The sequence below is a fragment of the Hyperolius riggenbachi genome, chromosome 3 (genome assembly GCF_040937935.1).
Source record: "Hyperolius riggenbachi isolate aHypRig1 chromosome 3, aHypRig1.pri, whole genome shotgun sequence".
NCBI lineage: Eukaryota > Metazoa > Chordata > Amphibia > Anura > Hyperoliidae > Hyperolius > Hyperolius riggenbachi.
In genome coordinates this window covers 179898280-179914032 of record NC_090648.1, presented here as the reverse complement: position 1 = coordinate 179914032, position 15753 = coordinate 179898280, and the positions used below count along the sequence as shown (strand labels likewise).

General features: G+C 44.2%; 1 protein-coding gene across 1 annotated transcript in view; it reads right to left on the bottom strand.

Annotated features, from left to right (window-relative positions):
- FSD2 (fibronectin type III and SPRY domain containing 2) overlaps positions 1-14942 on the bottom strand; it is a 60450-nt gene extending 45508 nt beyond the window's left edge. Inside the window, exons 1-3 of the mRNA XM_068275369.1 lie at positions 14842-14942; positions 10050-10921; positions 3072-3167 (exon numbers count right to left, since the gene is read on the bottom strand). Of these exons, the coding sequence (XP_068131470.1) occupies positions 3072-3167; positions 10050-10907 (954 nt within the window). The 5' untranslated portion in view covers positions 10908-10921; positions 14842-14942. The remainder of the gene's footprint in view (positions 1-3071; positions 3168-10049; positions 10922-14841) is intronic.
- Between the last annotated feature and the right edge of the window lie 811 nt (positions 14943-15753).

Sequence of the window (15753 nt, the reverse complement as noted above, 5' to 3'; positions counted from 1 at the left end):
GAACTGGGCAAATAAAATGTGTGGGTTTTATCGACAGGAGAATGTTTTATTTTATAACTAAGTAATGGCCGAAAACTGAGAAATAATTAATTGTTTTCATTTTTTTCTTATTTTTTCTGTTAAATTGCATTTAGAATAAAATAATTCTTAGCAAAATGTACTACCCACAGAAAGCCTAATTGGTGGCAAAAAAACAAGGTATAGATCATTTTGTTGTGATAAGTATAGATAAAGTTATTTGCGAATAAAAGGGAGGAGCACTGACAGGTGTAAATTGCTCTTGTCCGTTAGGGTAAAAACCCCTGTGGGGTGAAGTGGTTAAAGGTTTACTGTAGGGGCAAAGGGGAAAAAGAGTTGAACTTACCTGGGGCTTCTAATGTTCCCCCACAGACGTTCTGAGCCTACGCAGCCACTTGCTGGGACTCCGGTCCCAGCTGCTAGTTCACTTCCGAGATTTGCCACTATGCCTGCGCGGCCTTCTGCTGGCTCCCACTGACGTAATGGGAGCGTACTGCGCCGGTGCAATACGACCTGCGCAGTACGCTCCCGGGGACGTCAGCAGGAGTAAGTAGAAGGCCGCACAGGTGCAGTAAGGGCAGTGAATTTGTGACTTTAAAGTCACAAATTCACTGCATACCCACCTGTTCAGTGCACCTACCAACCTATGTGAGCACACGCAGTTTTATATACCACCGGTCACTGCACCTGTTGACGGTACCTGTGTGTATGACAGCTGCACATTTGTAATACAAATCACTGCATACCCACCTGTTCAGTGCACCTACCTACCTACGTGAGCGCACGCAGTGTTATATACCAGTCAGTTGCTGCACCTGTTCACGGTACCTGTGTGTGTGACAGCTGCACATTTGTAATACCAATCACTGCATATCCATCTGTTCAGTGCACCTACCTACCTATCTACGTCAGCGCACGCAGTGTTATATACCAGTCAGTCGCTGCACCTGTTCACGGTACCTGTGTGTGTGACAGCTGCACATTTGTAATACCAGTCACTGCATACCCACCTGTTCAGTGCACCTACCTACCTACGTGAGCACACGCAGTGTTATATACCACCAGTCACTGCACCTGTTCACGGTACCTGTGTGTGTGACAGCTGCAAATTTGTAATACTAGTCATTGCATAATTGTTCACAGTACCTGTGTGACCACACGCTGTTTAATATACCAGTCCGTGCATACCTGTTAACTGCACGTGTGTGACAGCTGCACATTGTATTGTAATACCAGTCATTGCATACCTTTCACTGCACCTGTGTGACTGCACAATGTATTAGTCAAGTCAGTGCATACCTTTCACTTCACCCCCCCCCCCCCCCCGATATGGACAAAACAACAGGCATAGGCAGACCACCCAGCAGGTCTGTTCGAGGTCCTGCTGATGTGATTTTGTGTGGACCTGGCCCAAAGTATAGTGCTCAGAAGAAAGCACGTCCCATCAACTCCCAAGATTGTCTTCTCCTCTTCCTCCTTCAGGTGCATCATCTTCAGCCACTTTCTCCCTTACACCTTCACAATCACAGCCACCCTCCTCCACTCCGCCTCTCACCTTAGCGGTTCCTGCTCCTCTGCACACAGCAGCAGCCAGGTGTCCATGAGGGAAATCTTTGAGCGGAAGAAGTCAATGTCTGTGTAACAAACTTACCTGGTGTGGTCTCTGCAAGCTGCTCTGATAGTTTGGAGCAGCTGGAGGAATCTTCCTCTTTGATCAAAGGCATCCCCGGCTTCCCTGTAGACGTGAATCAGAATGATGGCATCCCCGGCTCCCCTATAGATTTGGGCCGGCGTGTTGGTTCTGGCAGGACGCGTGCAGCTCAGAGCTGTCTTTATAGGCTGAGGAGGCATGTCTGATGGGGTGTCAGTGGTGATGTCATCAGCTGACACCTTTTTGCAGGAGGTGCTATCATTTCTGGGGGCTGGGCTTGTACTCTGCCTCCTGGGTATTTAAGGCCAGAGTATTCACTTGCTCGTTGGCCTTGAACTAATCAGTTCACTGGTTTTTGGCCTAGTAGTCAATGAGTTTCGAGAGCTACATTAATATGTTGTGTAGAGGCACAATATGTATGTACTCTAGTTAGTCAGTCTTGCTTTTTGTAATTATAATATTTATTATTTATTTATTTATTGTATTTATAAAGCGCCAACATATTACGCAGCGCTGATAATATTATATATTATCGTAATATTTTGATGTAACATCTTTTTGTATATTTATCTGTGTACCGACCTATTGAAAGTTTATCAGTCACACAGTTGAATTAATGGCAGACTTGCCCTCCATAACAGATTCTCGTTAAAGGTACTGAACAGCAAGCAGAACATTACCTGACATCACTGAGTGAGGAAGAGCAATCTCGCCATGGTGCGCAGTAGTCCAGCACGGCCGTCACTACACAAACAGCTGTTTGCAGCGCGTTACACAGTGAGTTAGGTCTGTCAGTGTAAAGCAGTACACTAATTACACTATCTGATTGATGTATACACATGCAAGATGTTTTAAAGCACTTTAGGCCTCCAATTTAGCATGCAATGTGATTGCTGCCCTTAAAACCCTGCTGTGCGTCAAATCCAGATTTTTTCCCGGGACTTTTGATGTCTATCACACTCCGCCAGGCAAAAACTTCGATTTTAGACCCCTTGAAACATCTTTTCCATCACTTTTGTGGCCAGCATAAATGTTTCTAGTTTTCGAAGTTCGCCTCCCCATTGAAGCCTATTGCAGTTCATGACAGGTCGCGCGAACCGAACTTTTTGCGGAGGTTCACGTTCGAGGTTCGCGAACCGAAAATTGGAGGTTCGAGCCATCTCTACTCTTTTACCCCTTTTGCCCATTCCAGTAATCCTTTAAACTGAAAATTAAAATACAAGTCCCAATTCTATGTTTCTATTGTTCTATCTATTTACCATTAGTACTTCACATACAATTAATAATCTCATATGTTTATGTGTTTAGCATTCTATTTACCGTTCACATACAGTTGATTGTCTCATTAGTTTATGTGCGGATGGCTTCAACACTTTAATACAACCTATGTATAGATATTCACCTCCACTGTGATGAAGATCTCCTCCAGGTGACCAGCAAAGTTTTCCACCTGAGTAATCTGTTCTTCCAGTTTACACATGCTTTTGTGTATGTCTTCCTAGAAAGTAAAGCATGGTTCAGAAAATGTTTAAAAGTGTACTTCATGTAATAATTTTCATATTAAAATAATTAGGGTTATGGCATTTAGCGAGAATTGTTGTGGTTATGTCAGGGCCGGCCCTAGACTTTTTGCCGCCTGAGGCAAATTTAGGAGAAAGCGGCTGCCGCCGCCCCCTCCCATGGGTGCGGGGGGGCCGGCCGCCGAGCCGGAGGGGTAGCGGGCAGGTCAGGGGTATTGGGCCTAGCGGTGGGGAGGGGGGTCGGACCCCCCCTCCCTCGCCTGGGTCCCCCGATCTGCGCTACCCTCCAGCCTGTAATTAGGAAGCAGCCGGTGCCCGATCGTAAGAGGCATGGGCGGGGAGGACTCACCTTATCCGCGTTCCATCACGCGCTCCACTGACGTCACTTCCTGCATCGCCGTCCACTTACAATACAGTGGACGGCAATGCAGGAAGTGACGTCAGTGGAGCGCTCGCTGGAACGCGGAAAAGGTGAGTCCTCCCCGCCCGTGCCTCTTACGATCTGACAGCGGCTGCTTCCTAATTACAGGCTGGAGGGGAGCGCAGATCGGGGGACCCAGGCGAGGGAGGGGGGGGTCCGACCCTTATCCCCACCGCAAGGCCCAATACCCCCGACCTGCCCGCTACCCCTCCAGCTCGGCGGCCGGCCCCCCCGGGCGGGTGCCGCCCCTAGAAGTTTGCCGCCTGAGGCAAATGTTTCACCCCGCCTCATGAGCGGGCCGGCCCTGGGTTATGTAAACACAGAAGACTACAGATTATGATCTGTGCACTTTTATGGTACGACAAATAAATAATGCTTATCTCGAAGCAGGGCACGATTCAGAAGAACGTAGATACCAGCGTTCTAGCTCCCTTAGCTCCACCTCTCAGCACAGGCCACACCCCAGGTAAAAATATTCTGAACTCTAATCCCTGCCTCATGTCAGTTACTGTCCTAAGGATCTTACACTCTAATCACTGTTTCATGTCATCCTTAAAGTAAACCTGAGATGGGGCCACAACAATAAAATATACATAACTCTGGCTTTCTCCAGCCCCCTCCATCCTGATTGCTCCCACGCCATCCTCTTCTGACTCAAAGTTCGGCTGCAATTGGCCCTGGAAAGTCCTCGGCAGTCAGAAGAGGATGGCGTGGAAGTGATCAGGCCGACGGGGGCTGTAGGAAACACCAGTTATGTATATTTTATTGCTGTAAACCCCATCTCAGGTACATTTTAATGACGTGAGACAAAAAAAAATAGTGATGGGAGGGCAATTAGAGGCATTATGCTGGGAGCCCCCAATATCCCTGGCGGTCTAGTGGTCTCGGTGGCATTATTCTGTATTGTAAGTGTCCTCAAATGATGACCACGATACAGAAGAATGCCACCGGTGTAATGCAGAGTGGAGCCACTACTAGTGGGATGGAAGGTAAATGCCAATGCCTGCACCATACATCTGCATTGGAGGAAGGGTTGCGGAGACTGGGGACATGTGCAAATTTGGATATGGGCCTCCCCAACCTCCCTATGTAGCTGAGGAGACAAGCTGGCACTGCTTTGTTAATATGTATTTGTTTATGAATATAAAGTGCATACAGTTCGTGCTTGCAGGTTTATGCATAAATGCACATACTGGAGGGTGGAGAGTCAGAGGTGAGTCATGGGTACAGCATACTGGATGTCTGACAGCCATTTCACACATATATGCACTCAGAAAAACAGCCATCAGGCATCCACTGAGTTGCACCCTCCACTCACCTCTGACTCTTCACCCCCAGTAAGTGTGTGTATCACAATGCATAAGTCGACAAGCACACACTGTATGTACTCTATATTCATGAACAAAAACATTTCAGCAAAGCCGTGCTGGATCTGCCTGCCACCAACTGTGCTGCTATCTCTGTTGTACCAACACTGCTTTTAGCTGTCATATGGGTCCTCTCCTTACTGCCAAATTGGCTAGGCAAGGCAGGGAGGCTTCCTGTAGTGGGAAAGGGAGTCCTGAGCTTCCCCCAGTAGCTGCCGTCCAGAATACAATATTGATCTGCCTGGGCCCCGGTGGCATCTGAGCTGACATTGAAGCAGCTCGGCTGTATACTCATCCCCGCTGGTGTTCTCTTCTTACTCAAATCACTCATGCCCGCTTTGCCCCTCTACTCAACCATGCTTGCAAGGGGAGTGACAGAGCAGAGCAGGTGATTTGAGCAGGAAGAGAATAGCATCAGGAACAATTATACAGCCAGCCACTGCACTGTCAGGTCAGATGTCACTAGGGCAAGCAAGACGCATTGTGCCTCGCGTGTGACGCAGCAGGACTTGGGGGGTATACTGGCTGGAGCACAACAATGGCTGGCATTTGTAAATTGGGAGGGGAGCCACCTCTCTCACATAAGGCGCCTGTAAGCATGAGCCTACAATGCCTTATGGGAATTCAGCACTGTCTCAAGGCTACACCAAAATACACCTATTGTGTATACACAACTCAGGCAGTCATCAAGCAATATTCCTGATGTCCGTCTTTAAGGAGTCAGTGAAATCTCTAAATAGAACAACTGCTTTTGAAGCTGCCTGCAGTGCAGACCCTAGTTGCTAGGACACCATCAGGCAAACAAAAATCCTTGTTCCGCCTCAAAAAACAGTCGATTTTCCTAAATCAAATAATAGAATCCAAAACATCCTAAGGTACTTTTCCGTTAGCCGGGCGCAACTGAGCTAAGTAATGTAACCGATTCTATGTTTTTTACTGGCCGTCTCGCTGCGGCCAAATGTGTCAAAAGTGAGTTAATTGAATTAAATTAAGCCGGCGGCAATGTAACAGATGAAGTCGCCGGCTTCGGCTCTCGCTCTCCTCCCCCTTGCCTCTCTCCTATACAACACTGGCAGCCGGCGGGGACATGTGTGTCCTCCCAGAGTCGTTCGTCGCGGCAGGGAATCCTGCCGTTCGTTCTTGCAGAGCGAGTGCTGGCAGAAGCAATGTCTGCAGCCTCCCCACTCTGCTTGTTTCTTTCGACGAACGACTCTCGATGACACGGGTGTCCCCCGGCTGCCAGTGTTCTATAGGAGAGAGGCAAGGGGGAGGAGAGGAGGCAGAGCAGAAGCCGGCGGCTTCATGTGTTACATTGCCGCCGGCTTAATTTAATGAAATGAACTCACTTTTGATACATTTGGCCGAAGCGACACGGCCACTAAAAAACATAGAATCGGTTACATTACTTAGCTCAGTTGCGCCTGGCTAACGGAAAAGTACCCAACCTAATTTCATTAAAGTCAATGTTAAAGAGGAACTATAATGAAAATAATGTAATGAATACAATTTCTTATTTTTACTATATTCATTTATAGACATTTATAGTCCTGTCAGTTGATCTCTGTAGAATGTTTGGTTACTGAGAATTTCGAAGCCCGTACAAAGTATACCTAGCCTCCGAGAATGCTCAGGGGGCTAGGTTTATAGGGCTGTAATTTTACTTTCAATATGCTTCTTGTTACAGAATAACTGCACATTTGAAGTAAAATATACCATGCATGGATTCAGTAAATCTGTTAATCATGTTAGCATTCAATTCTGTACACTTTAATTTTTTTATAATGTTTCTGGATGCTGGCTTGCGCTCCCACACAATCCCCCTGGTGATCTGCAGGCATTGGTGTCTGGTTTAAAGAACAAGCGACACCCATGCTAACCTAGAAATAAAAAACACATATATAAGTAGATAAATACTACTTCTACTTGCATAACAGATGTATTGTGCTATCCACGTAATGATTCCTGTGTGCATGGATAGGGAACTGGCTAATGGACAGAAAACAAAGAGTTGTGGTCAATGGATCGTACTCAAAATGGGAGACTGTTAGCAGTGGGGTCCCACAGGGGTCTGTACTGGGTCCAGTGCTCTTCAATTTATTTATTAATGACCTAGTAGATGCAGTAGTGAGCAATGTAGCTATTTTTGTAGATGATACAAAATTGTGCAGAATCATTAACTCTCAGGAAGATAGTGTCATATTGCAACAGGATTTGGATAGGATGGCTATATGGGCACATAAATGGCAGATGAAATTCAATGTTGAAAAATGTAAAGTCATGCATTTTGGTCGTACCAATGGTCTAGCACCATACAAAATAAATTGGATACAGTTGGGGACATCAAACTTGGAGAAGGACTTAGGAGTACTCATCGACAACAAATTAAATAATCGTACTCAAAGCCAAGCCGCTGCAGCTAAAGCTAACAAAATTTTGGGATGCATTAAAAGGGAAATAAAAACTTGAGATGCTAGCATAATATTGCCCCTGTTTAACTCTCTAGTAAGGCCACATCTGGAATATGGAATTCAGTTCTGGTCACCACATTACAAAAAAGATATTGCAGTTTTAGAGCAGGTGCAGAGACGAGCAACGAAATTGATACGTGGGATGGAAGGTCTCGCTTACCAAGAAAGGTTAGATAAACTGGGTTTATTTAGTCTAGAGAAAAGACGCATTAGAGGAGATCTAATTAACATGTATAAATACATCAGAGGGCAATATAATAGCTTGGCAGATGAGCTTTTTTTCCCTTGGCCTTCTCAAAGGACTAGAGGACATGATCTGCGCATGGAGGAAAAACGTATTAGCCATTTATTTAGGAAAGGGTTCTTTACAGTAAGAGTGATTAAGATGTGGAATGCATTGCCACAGGAAGTCGTTATGGCAAACTCTATACCTGCATTTAAAGGGGGCTTAGATGCTTTCTTTGCATTGAAAGACATCCATGGCTACAATTACTAGGTAATGGCTAATGATGTTGATCCAGGGATTTTATCTGATTGCCATCTGGAGTCGGGAAGGAATTTTTCCCTTTTGGGGCTAATTGGACCATGCCTTGTAAGGGTTTTTTTTCACCTTCCTCTGGATCAACAGGGATATGTGAGGGAGCAGGCTGGTGTTGTACTTTGTACTGGTTGAACTCGATGGACGTATGTCTTTTTTCAACCAAAATAACTATGTAAATATGTAAAAAATCCTATTGCAGGCAGTGGCCATCTTGCCAAGCTTAATGCTGACATCACATCCTCCCTGACTCTTGTTTTCCCCCCTTCCTTCTCTTGCTCATTGTGTATTCATTAGCTGCCCTCCTCCCAGAGTCTTTTTTTATTTACACATCCAATTACTGAGTCACCTCAGCCTTGCTTGTTAACACAAGTGATCAGCTAGGCAGGGAAATAAATGGAAGAGAAGGAATATATTATAGATAAAAAGAACTCCCAGCATTCAAAAGAACTCCCAGCATTCAACTTTTTGGCACTGTTTGGCACTAGGGCCAGTGCTCCTAAAGTATGTGATAACTCCAAACCATAACAGCAGAAACAGTTTTGAATGCAGGATTAGCATCTTTATCACTTAATACACTCAGACCAGTTGCTGTTGAAATTTGATTTTTATAGTGACAATACCGCTTTAAGCTCTCCAGTACACACAGTGGAGAAGACCACTCTAGACGGAACAAGGATCTGTGCAGCAAAAATATTGTCATTGGACCACTACTAGAACCTCCTACATTTCTCTAAAGTAACTGCAGTGGATATAGAGTTTGCAGGGCCAGATTAACCATAGGGCACTGTAGGCAAGGGCCACAGGTGCCTGATGGTGGAAAGGTGGCTCACTCCCTGAGTGCCTCTCTTCCTTCTACCCTAAGCAGAGTACTGATGAGAGTATAAATGAGAGGTCACTGACCCTGCTCTATGCATTCTACTGACAAGATCTCTTTTCAGTCAGCACCACCTCTAGCTACTTCATACTGAGGTTCCTCTAGTTATATTTGAGGGCACCTCTAGCTACTTAATATTGAGTGTACTTCTGGCTACCTAATACTAAGGGGCACCTGTAGCTACCTATGACGGGCAAGATAAGTAAGGGAGAAGTGACAGCTGGGACAGCCAGCACACGTGTGATGCAGTTTGATGAGGGGTTGTAGTTTCATGGAGGATGAAGTCTAAGGTGCCAGAACATTTGTACCTACAGGCTCCCGTGAAGTAAATCTGGGCCAGAGAGTTTGATACTGCTGTCCACTGCAAAAGCTGTGCTTTCTGCACTTCTCAGCAACTATATAGCCTTTTGCAGTCATACTCACATTTTATCTTGCCCAAAGCAGACTTTTTGAGTTACATTGGTATAGCTGAAGTGAACTCTGACACAGGAACTAGTTGTACTCATGTTTCCTGCACTATAATTATGTGTTCCATAGCTGGGAGTGCGATGGGGCGCATGGCTAGGCGGCACATGTGCAGTGTGCCCCGACTGGAGGAATTACCGGGGCAACTATAGGAGATTCCAGGTGGCCCCAGAGGATGGTGAGGGACCGATCAGCCTGAAGGGATCTGGAGAAAGCCCCAGGTACATACAATTTTTTAAAATCCCCCCATCTCAGGTTTCCTATAAAGGCAAAACACCCAATGCATAGTCTATGGCTAATAACACCATGTAGATTTTTTTTATCTTCCAATGTAACAAATAACGAATTTTGGCTTGGCCCCAAAAATGTCATGAAAACCATAGAATTAACTATATAAATAAATACAAGCTATAACTGTGGATGTGTGCACGTCTGAAACCGAACAGTGCTGCTAATTTGTTGACCTTTCAGTCAGGATGATACACAACTTCTTGCTTTTACTGATGGCTAACATGGTACAACACTCTACTGCTTGACCTTTCAGCTAACTGCACTATGTTCTAATATGGATCAGGCAAGGGCTGACAATTTTATCACTTAATAGTAGACAATTGAAGAAAAGTCCAGCCCATGTAGGTGTATTGGATCAATGTTCTATGCTGTTCTGCTGTGTCCCTACTCTGATAGGATAAATAGTACAGATGTGTAGGCCTCTATACTGTACCTTCATGTCTTCTACAGCAGCAAATATTTCTTTTGTTCTATGGACTTTGTGTATGCCAAGAGACTTCTCAGAAGCTTTAATAGGGACTTTACATTCAACACAGAAAATGTCTGGAGGTGTTCCACTTTTACTACTAATCTCCATGGCAGAATGTTGTTTATCATCCGTGTTATCAACTTTTGATGTTGAATCTTCCGGAATATCTGAAGGAAGCTTTTCTTGGGCTGGGTCTGCATGTTTTACATGTTGCTTCTCCTGTGTGGGTTCTCCATCCTCACTTTGTGGAAGTTTATTGTACTTCTCCAGAGTTTTCTCCTGCTTTTCCTCTGTGTGGTGATCCAGGGCTTCACCAGTCTTGGCATTGTCAGGCCTATTATCTGGGAGGTGACTAGATTTGTCTTCATTGGGGAGGACCTCTTTGGCACATTCACCAGTTTTCTTTTGTTTAGGGAATAGTGCTCCAGCACCTGGGACCTTGTGCTGTGCTGGTGTGTGTCTGTATGGCTGTGTCATGAATGGATCTTCTACCAAATCTCTGTCATCGGACAATCCGTACAGTTTTGCCAGTTCATCCACCTCTTTCTGTTCATCTGACTGGACGTGGTCAGGGCTGAGAGCGCTCTGTTCTTGGGCTGCTTCATGTTTCTGCTCTTCTGGATCTTCTTTTACTTTTTTAGGAAAGATTCCTTGTCTGCCCTGATCATCATACAGATCAGGGTGATAGAAGCTAAGGCCGCCCTCCTCCTCCGGCTCTGTTTCTTCTTCTATGGGTTCAAGCTGGTCCTCCACTTCTCTCAAAGCAATGTAGATGTTATCTAGACCCGCTGTGTCATATTCCTCTACTGCGTCACTCTCCATCACTGTCTTCACACCTGTCAGCAGACATTGTATTTCAGTGCCAGGTGATGATTTTCAAGAAAAGACAAGAAAAGGATATTTTTAGTATTTATTTCATAACTATTTGGTAATAATGATTTTTCAGTGTAAGGTTTTAATGAGAAATAAACACATTTCACACTTTTTATTGTAAAAAAAATTGCACATAGTGAAAGCGATCAAAACTGAACTTCAGGCATATACATTTCTCCATTATAATCCATCTGAACCTTTATTAAAGAGTTAAAGAATAAATGCATTTTCAATACAGCTAGTATAAGTACAGTAACATTAGCTCTCTGAGATGCCCTCAAAATACAACTGACCAGAGAAGGATATGGAGGCTGACATATTTATTTCCTACAGGGTTGGTTTAAGCAACAATGGGGCCCCAGGGCAAAATAAACCTGGGAGGCCCCCCAACAGATACCCCAGAAAAAAAATCGGCATTAAGGGACCTTTTTCGCAGCTGTTATAGTCAGGGTGTAAAGCCCCAATCGGTTGGACTCCACATTCTGGCTACCCCAGCCTGCATGGGGGACAAGGGGTTAAAAAGTTTCAGGAGGGGGACCCCACATAATTTTTTTTTTAATTCCCACACTATAAACATAAAAAAAAAATTGGGAAAATAGGAAAAAATGCCAGGGATTTTCATCCAGCCATATTGCGGCTGTATAGCGATCCCTGGCCAAAGCGCTGCGGCTGCGTATGGACCCCCTGGAAACCCCGTCAGGAAATTGATTGCTCTTTCTTTTGATGCATGTAAAATTACACTACTGTTAGGTTTGATACTAAAAGTGACATTTACCGCATTTAAAAGTATACTTTTTTCCTTCGAAACGTTAAAATCGATTTTCTCAAAAACTAAAAGGTCTTTTCAAAAAATTGTTTTTTCTTCTTATTCCCAATGATCTCCTTAACATATCCTGTAAATTTAGCGTTTCTAGCATTTAAGGTGGATTTGCTATTAACCATGAAAGTCGGCAGGTTTTTAAATGTGTATTTTTTTTCCTTTGAAACTTTAAAATCGATTTTCTCAAAAACTATAAGGTCGATTTGAAAAAAATGTTTTTCCTCTTGTAGCCACTGGGGGCCCCTACAAGCTCTGGGGCCCTGGGGCAATTACCCCCTTTGCCTCTATGGTAGCGCCGGCCCTGATTCCCTAAGTATGATGGTTAAATTGTTAGCTCTTTTGTTTTGCAGTGATAGTGTCACAACAAGTTCCAAGTTCAGGGCATTGTGCATGGAGTCTGGAATCTGTGTTGGATTCCTCTATGTGGTCAGCTTTCACAAAAATACATAATGAGGAGTTAAAGAGGAACTTAACTGAATAAAATGGCTTTTTTTTCAATATTACTTTATAAATTAACTAGTCAATGTTTGCCCAATGTAACATCTTTTTTCAAACTGATTTACATTCTGAAATTTATGACAAGTGGCAACATCTTTATTGCTGGCAAGATGGCGTACTGCATGTTTGTTTGTTATTAAATGAGCAGACACAACACCTCTGGGGCAGAATGATGTGACACATAGCCTAGGCTAAAACCAGGGCTTTGGATTTGGTACAAAAATCATCTGACTCCAGCTCCTCAGTTTATGAATCCACCGACCCCGACTCCAGGTACCCAAAAATTGCTCTGACTCCTTGACTCGGACTCCACAGCCCTGGCTAAAACATCACTGGTAGGGTGGGGTTACATATAAATATACAGCAATATATACATATAGGAAATGTTTCTGATGCTGAAACCAGAATACTTAGGCTGGTTTCACACTGCGTATTGGTGGTGGCATTGCGCTGCAGTCCGGGGACCGCACTGCCAAAAACAGGCCACCGGGGATGCGTGTTAAAACGTGGTAATCCTCATCTGGCAGCACGCCATACAGGAAGTGATGCTTTCTAGTGCTCACTTCCTGTGGCCGAATTGATGACGTGCATGGAAATGTATTGCTAAAATACGTTTCTGCGCACGTGCGAAGCGTAAAACTTGTGGTGGTCATTTTAAAAACCACGCGTCACCATAGACTTACATGACTTCCTGTCCTCTGCAGTTTGATTAGAGACTTCCGGCGCACCGCACCATGTTGCTTGTAGAATGATATGCCCCATAGACTTTCATTGCCCTAGCGTTAGGGCCTTTAATGTAAAATTGGGCATCCTGAATAATTAATTACAGTTTACTATAGGATGTTGTGGAGCCTCTTTAATTAGCTCTAACCAACATTGGCTCTAGTATGTATAAAGTAAATTAGAGGGATAGAGTGATGTAAATCATTCATTGCAGTCTGTAAGGCCGTTTGCGAAACAGCACCTAAAAAATCATCCACCTCAGTTAAAGTTTGTATGTGTAATTGTCAAAGACATAGGGCAATCAGATCGCGCACTAACTTTGCGCGCGCAAAGGCTTACGCGCGCTAAGTCCCATAGGCTTTAATGGGCACTACACGCGGAGCGCCCTGCGCTCTGTGCAGTACGCGTGTAAAGTTTTACGCGCATAAAGTTTTATGCGCGAAAAGCTTGTTTAGATGTGCTAAGGGGGTTTTCACAGGCATGCTAACAGTTAGCACCGCTTTGTGAATCAAGCCCATAGTCATTAATTCCCACCAGAATTAGACCCAGTGCACACCGGGTGGATCCGCCGGCCGAATCCGCCTTAAAATCCGCGTGCCTAATGTATCTCTATGGGCTGGTGCACACCGGCGGTTTGAGGTTTTTAGCAAGCTGCAAACGTACCTCTTGCTGCACGTTTGCGGTTTGCTTAAAACCTCAAACCGCCGGTGTGCACCAGCCCATAGAGATACATTAGCCACGCGGATGCGGATGCGGGCGGTGAACACCCGGCGGATCGCATCAACATCCGCCCGGTGTGCACTGGGACTAAACTCTGTCATCCGCACCCAAAACCGCTAGCGTTTTGTGGATCTGCTAGCGGTTTTGGTGTGCACTAGGCCGAAAACAGTATTTTGTTTTTTGTCCACAATAACAGATGACTAACCTTTGTGTGACATCAGCAGAGTTCCCTTTTCCCTTACACAAGATAGGGCAGTTTCCTCTGTACTTTAAATATGCATTACAGATGTGTTTGAGATGCACTCTGGACACATATTTATATTGAAAACAGTGGTTAGTGTGCTTTATGTGAAGAATAAAGAACCTAGAAAAGCCTGTAAATTACAAAAATGTGAATGGGCCTCATATAAGGTGTCTTTCTGTAAACCGTGCATTTTTCTGCTTTGATGGTGTGAATAAGGTTTTCTTTAATGCGGACCTGAACTCAGAACTTTCTCTCTGATTTAAAAGATAAGCAGCAGCATAATAACCTTTTAAGAAAAACATTTCTTTGTTACAGCTGATACAAATCCTGCAATAAATCTGCAGTGTGTCTACTTCCTGCTTTCACAGAGGCAGACATCCTTTGTTTACAAATTAGCTACTCTGCTGAGGCAGCCAGTTGACACAAATTACAGTTGTGATTAGTCACAGATGTGGGGAAATTAAACAGGCTAAATACATCCAAGGTGCATTTCTCTATGTTTTCCTTCTGTCCTGTGCAAAAGTTCAGGTCCACTTTAAAGGACGTGGAGGAGCCCTGTAGCACCATATAGTAGATATAGTAGATATATTATGATGTTATCCCTAGCAACTTTATGGTGCCATATTAGTGACCTAAGCCTATGAGAGTCCCTGCCATGATAATAATACTTTCCTGGCACTTCCATGTTAGGGACACTGGCATAAGGGGTAATGCAGTGTAAGTAAACCCACCCAGTTAAAAGGCAAATTAGCAAACGTTATTGGGGCTACGGATAAAAGCAGCCAGCTTCAATTACAAACACATATAATGCACTGAAAACTTTCTAACATAGGAAATAAGTATTACAGGTACTAGAAAAAGGTTCTGCGCATTTTTACCGTAAACTGTAGTTTTCTGTTTTCTCGTGAGACGCTCGCAGGAGACTCTGGGCTTTGCTTCTGAAAAGGGATGATGAAAGCCCTGCAGTAATTTTAGACAGTGTGTCCCAGCAAGCCTGGTAAATATAGATCTGCTGCAGCTGTCCCCTGGCCTCTCATATGACAAGACACAAGTCAAATAACATTTATATTGCGCTTTTCTCCTTGCGGACTCAAAGCGCCAGAGCAGAGCAGCAGCCACTAGGGCGCGCTCTATTGGCAGTAGCAGTGTAAGGGAGACTTGCCAAAGGTCTCCTACTGAATTAGTGCTGGCTTACATAACAGGCAGAGCCGAGATTCGAACCCTGGTCTCCTGTGTCAGAGGCAGAGCCCTTAACCATTACACCATCAGCCAACTGCCATATCAGAGGCAACAAACCTCAGAGGAGAGGCTGAGCATGTGTCACTCTCCTAAGTACTGGAGTCAGACAAACACACACACAGCTTTATGAATATATTCACTGTAGGTGGCAGTTTCCTAGGCTAACAATTGCACATGGTTGCAGGCAGTAAGATTTTTCAACATGGCATGAAGGTGCGAATAAAGGTGACAATTAATGGTACAATTTTTTCATCAGATGCAATCTTTGGATGCACTTTTTATGATCAAATTGTATAGAAAACTGTGCAGTGTGTAGCAAAAATCAAATTAAAACCAATTCTATGGTCAATTGGAACAGAAAATGTAATCGATCCTAAAGTTTGATTTTACGATCGTATCTGAAGAGAGAAAATGCCCTAATTGCCCCATTATGGGAACAATCGATAATTATTTTCTGATTACTTAAGTTGAAAGATTGAATCTTATGAAAAAAAATTATACCATTAATAGGCACCTTAAAACCTGTCCAAGTGATTATGGAGTACAAATGC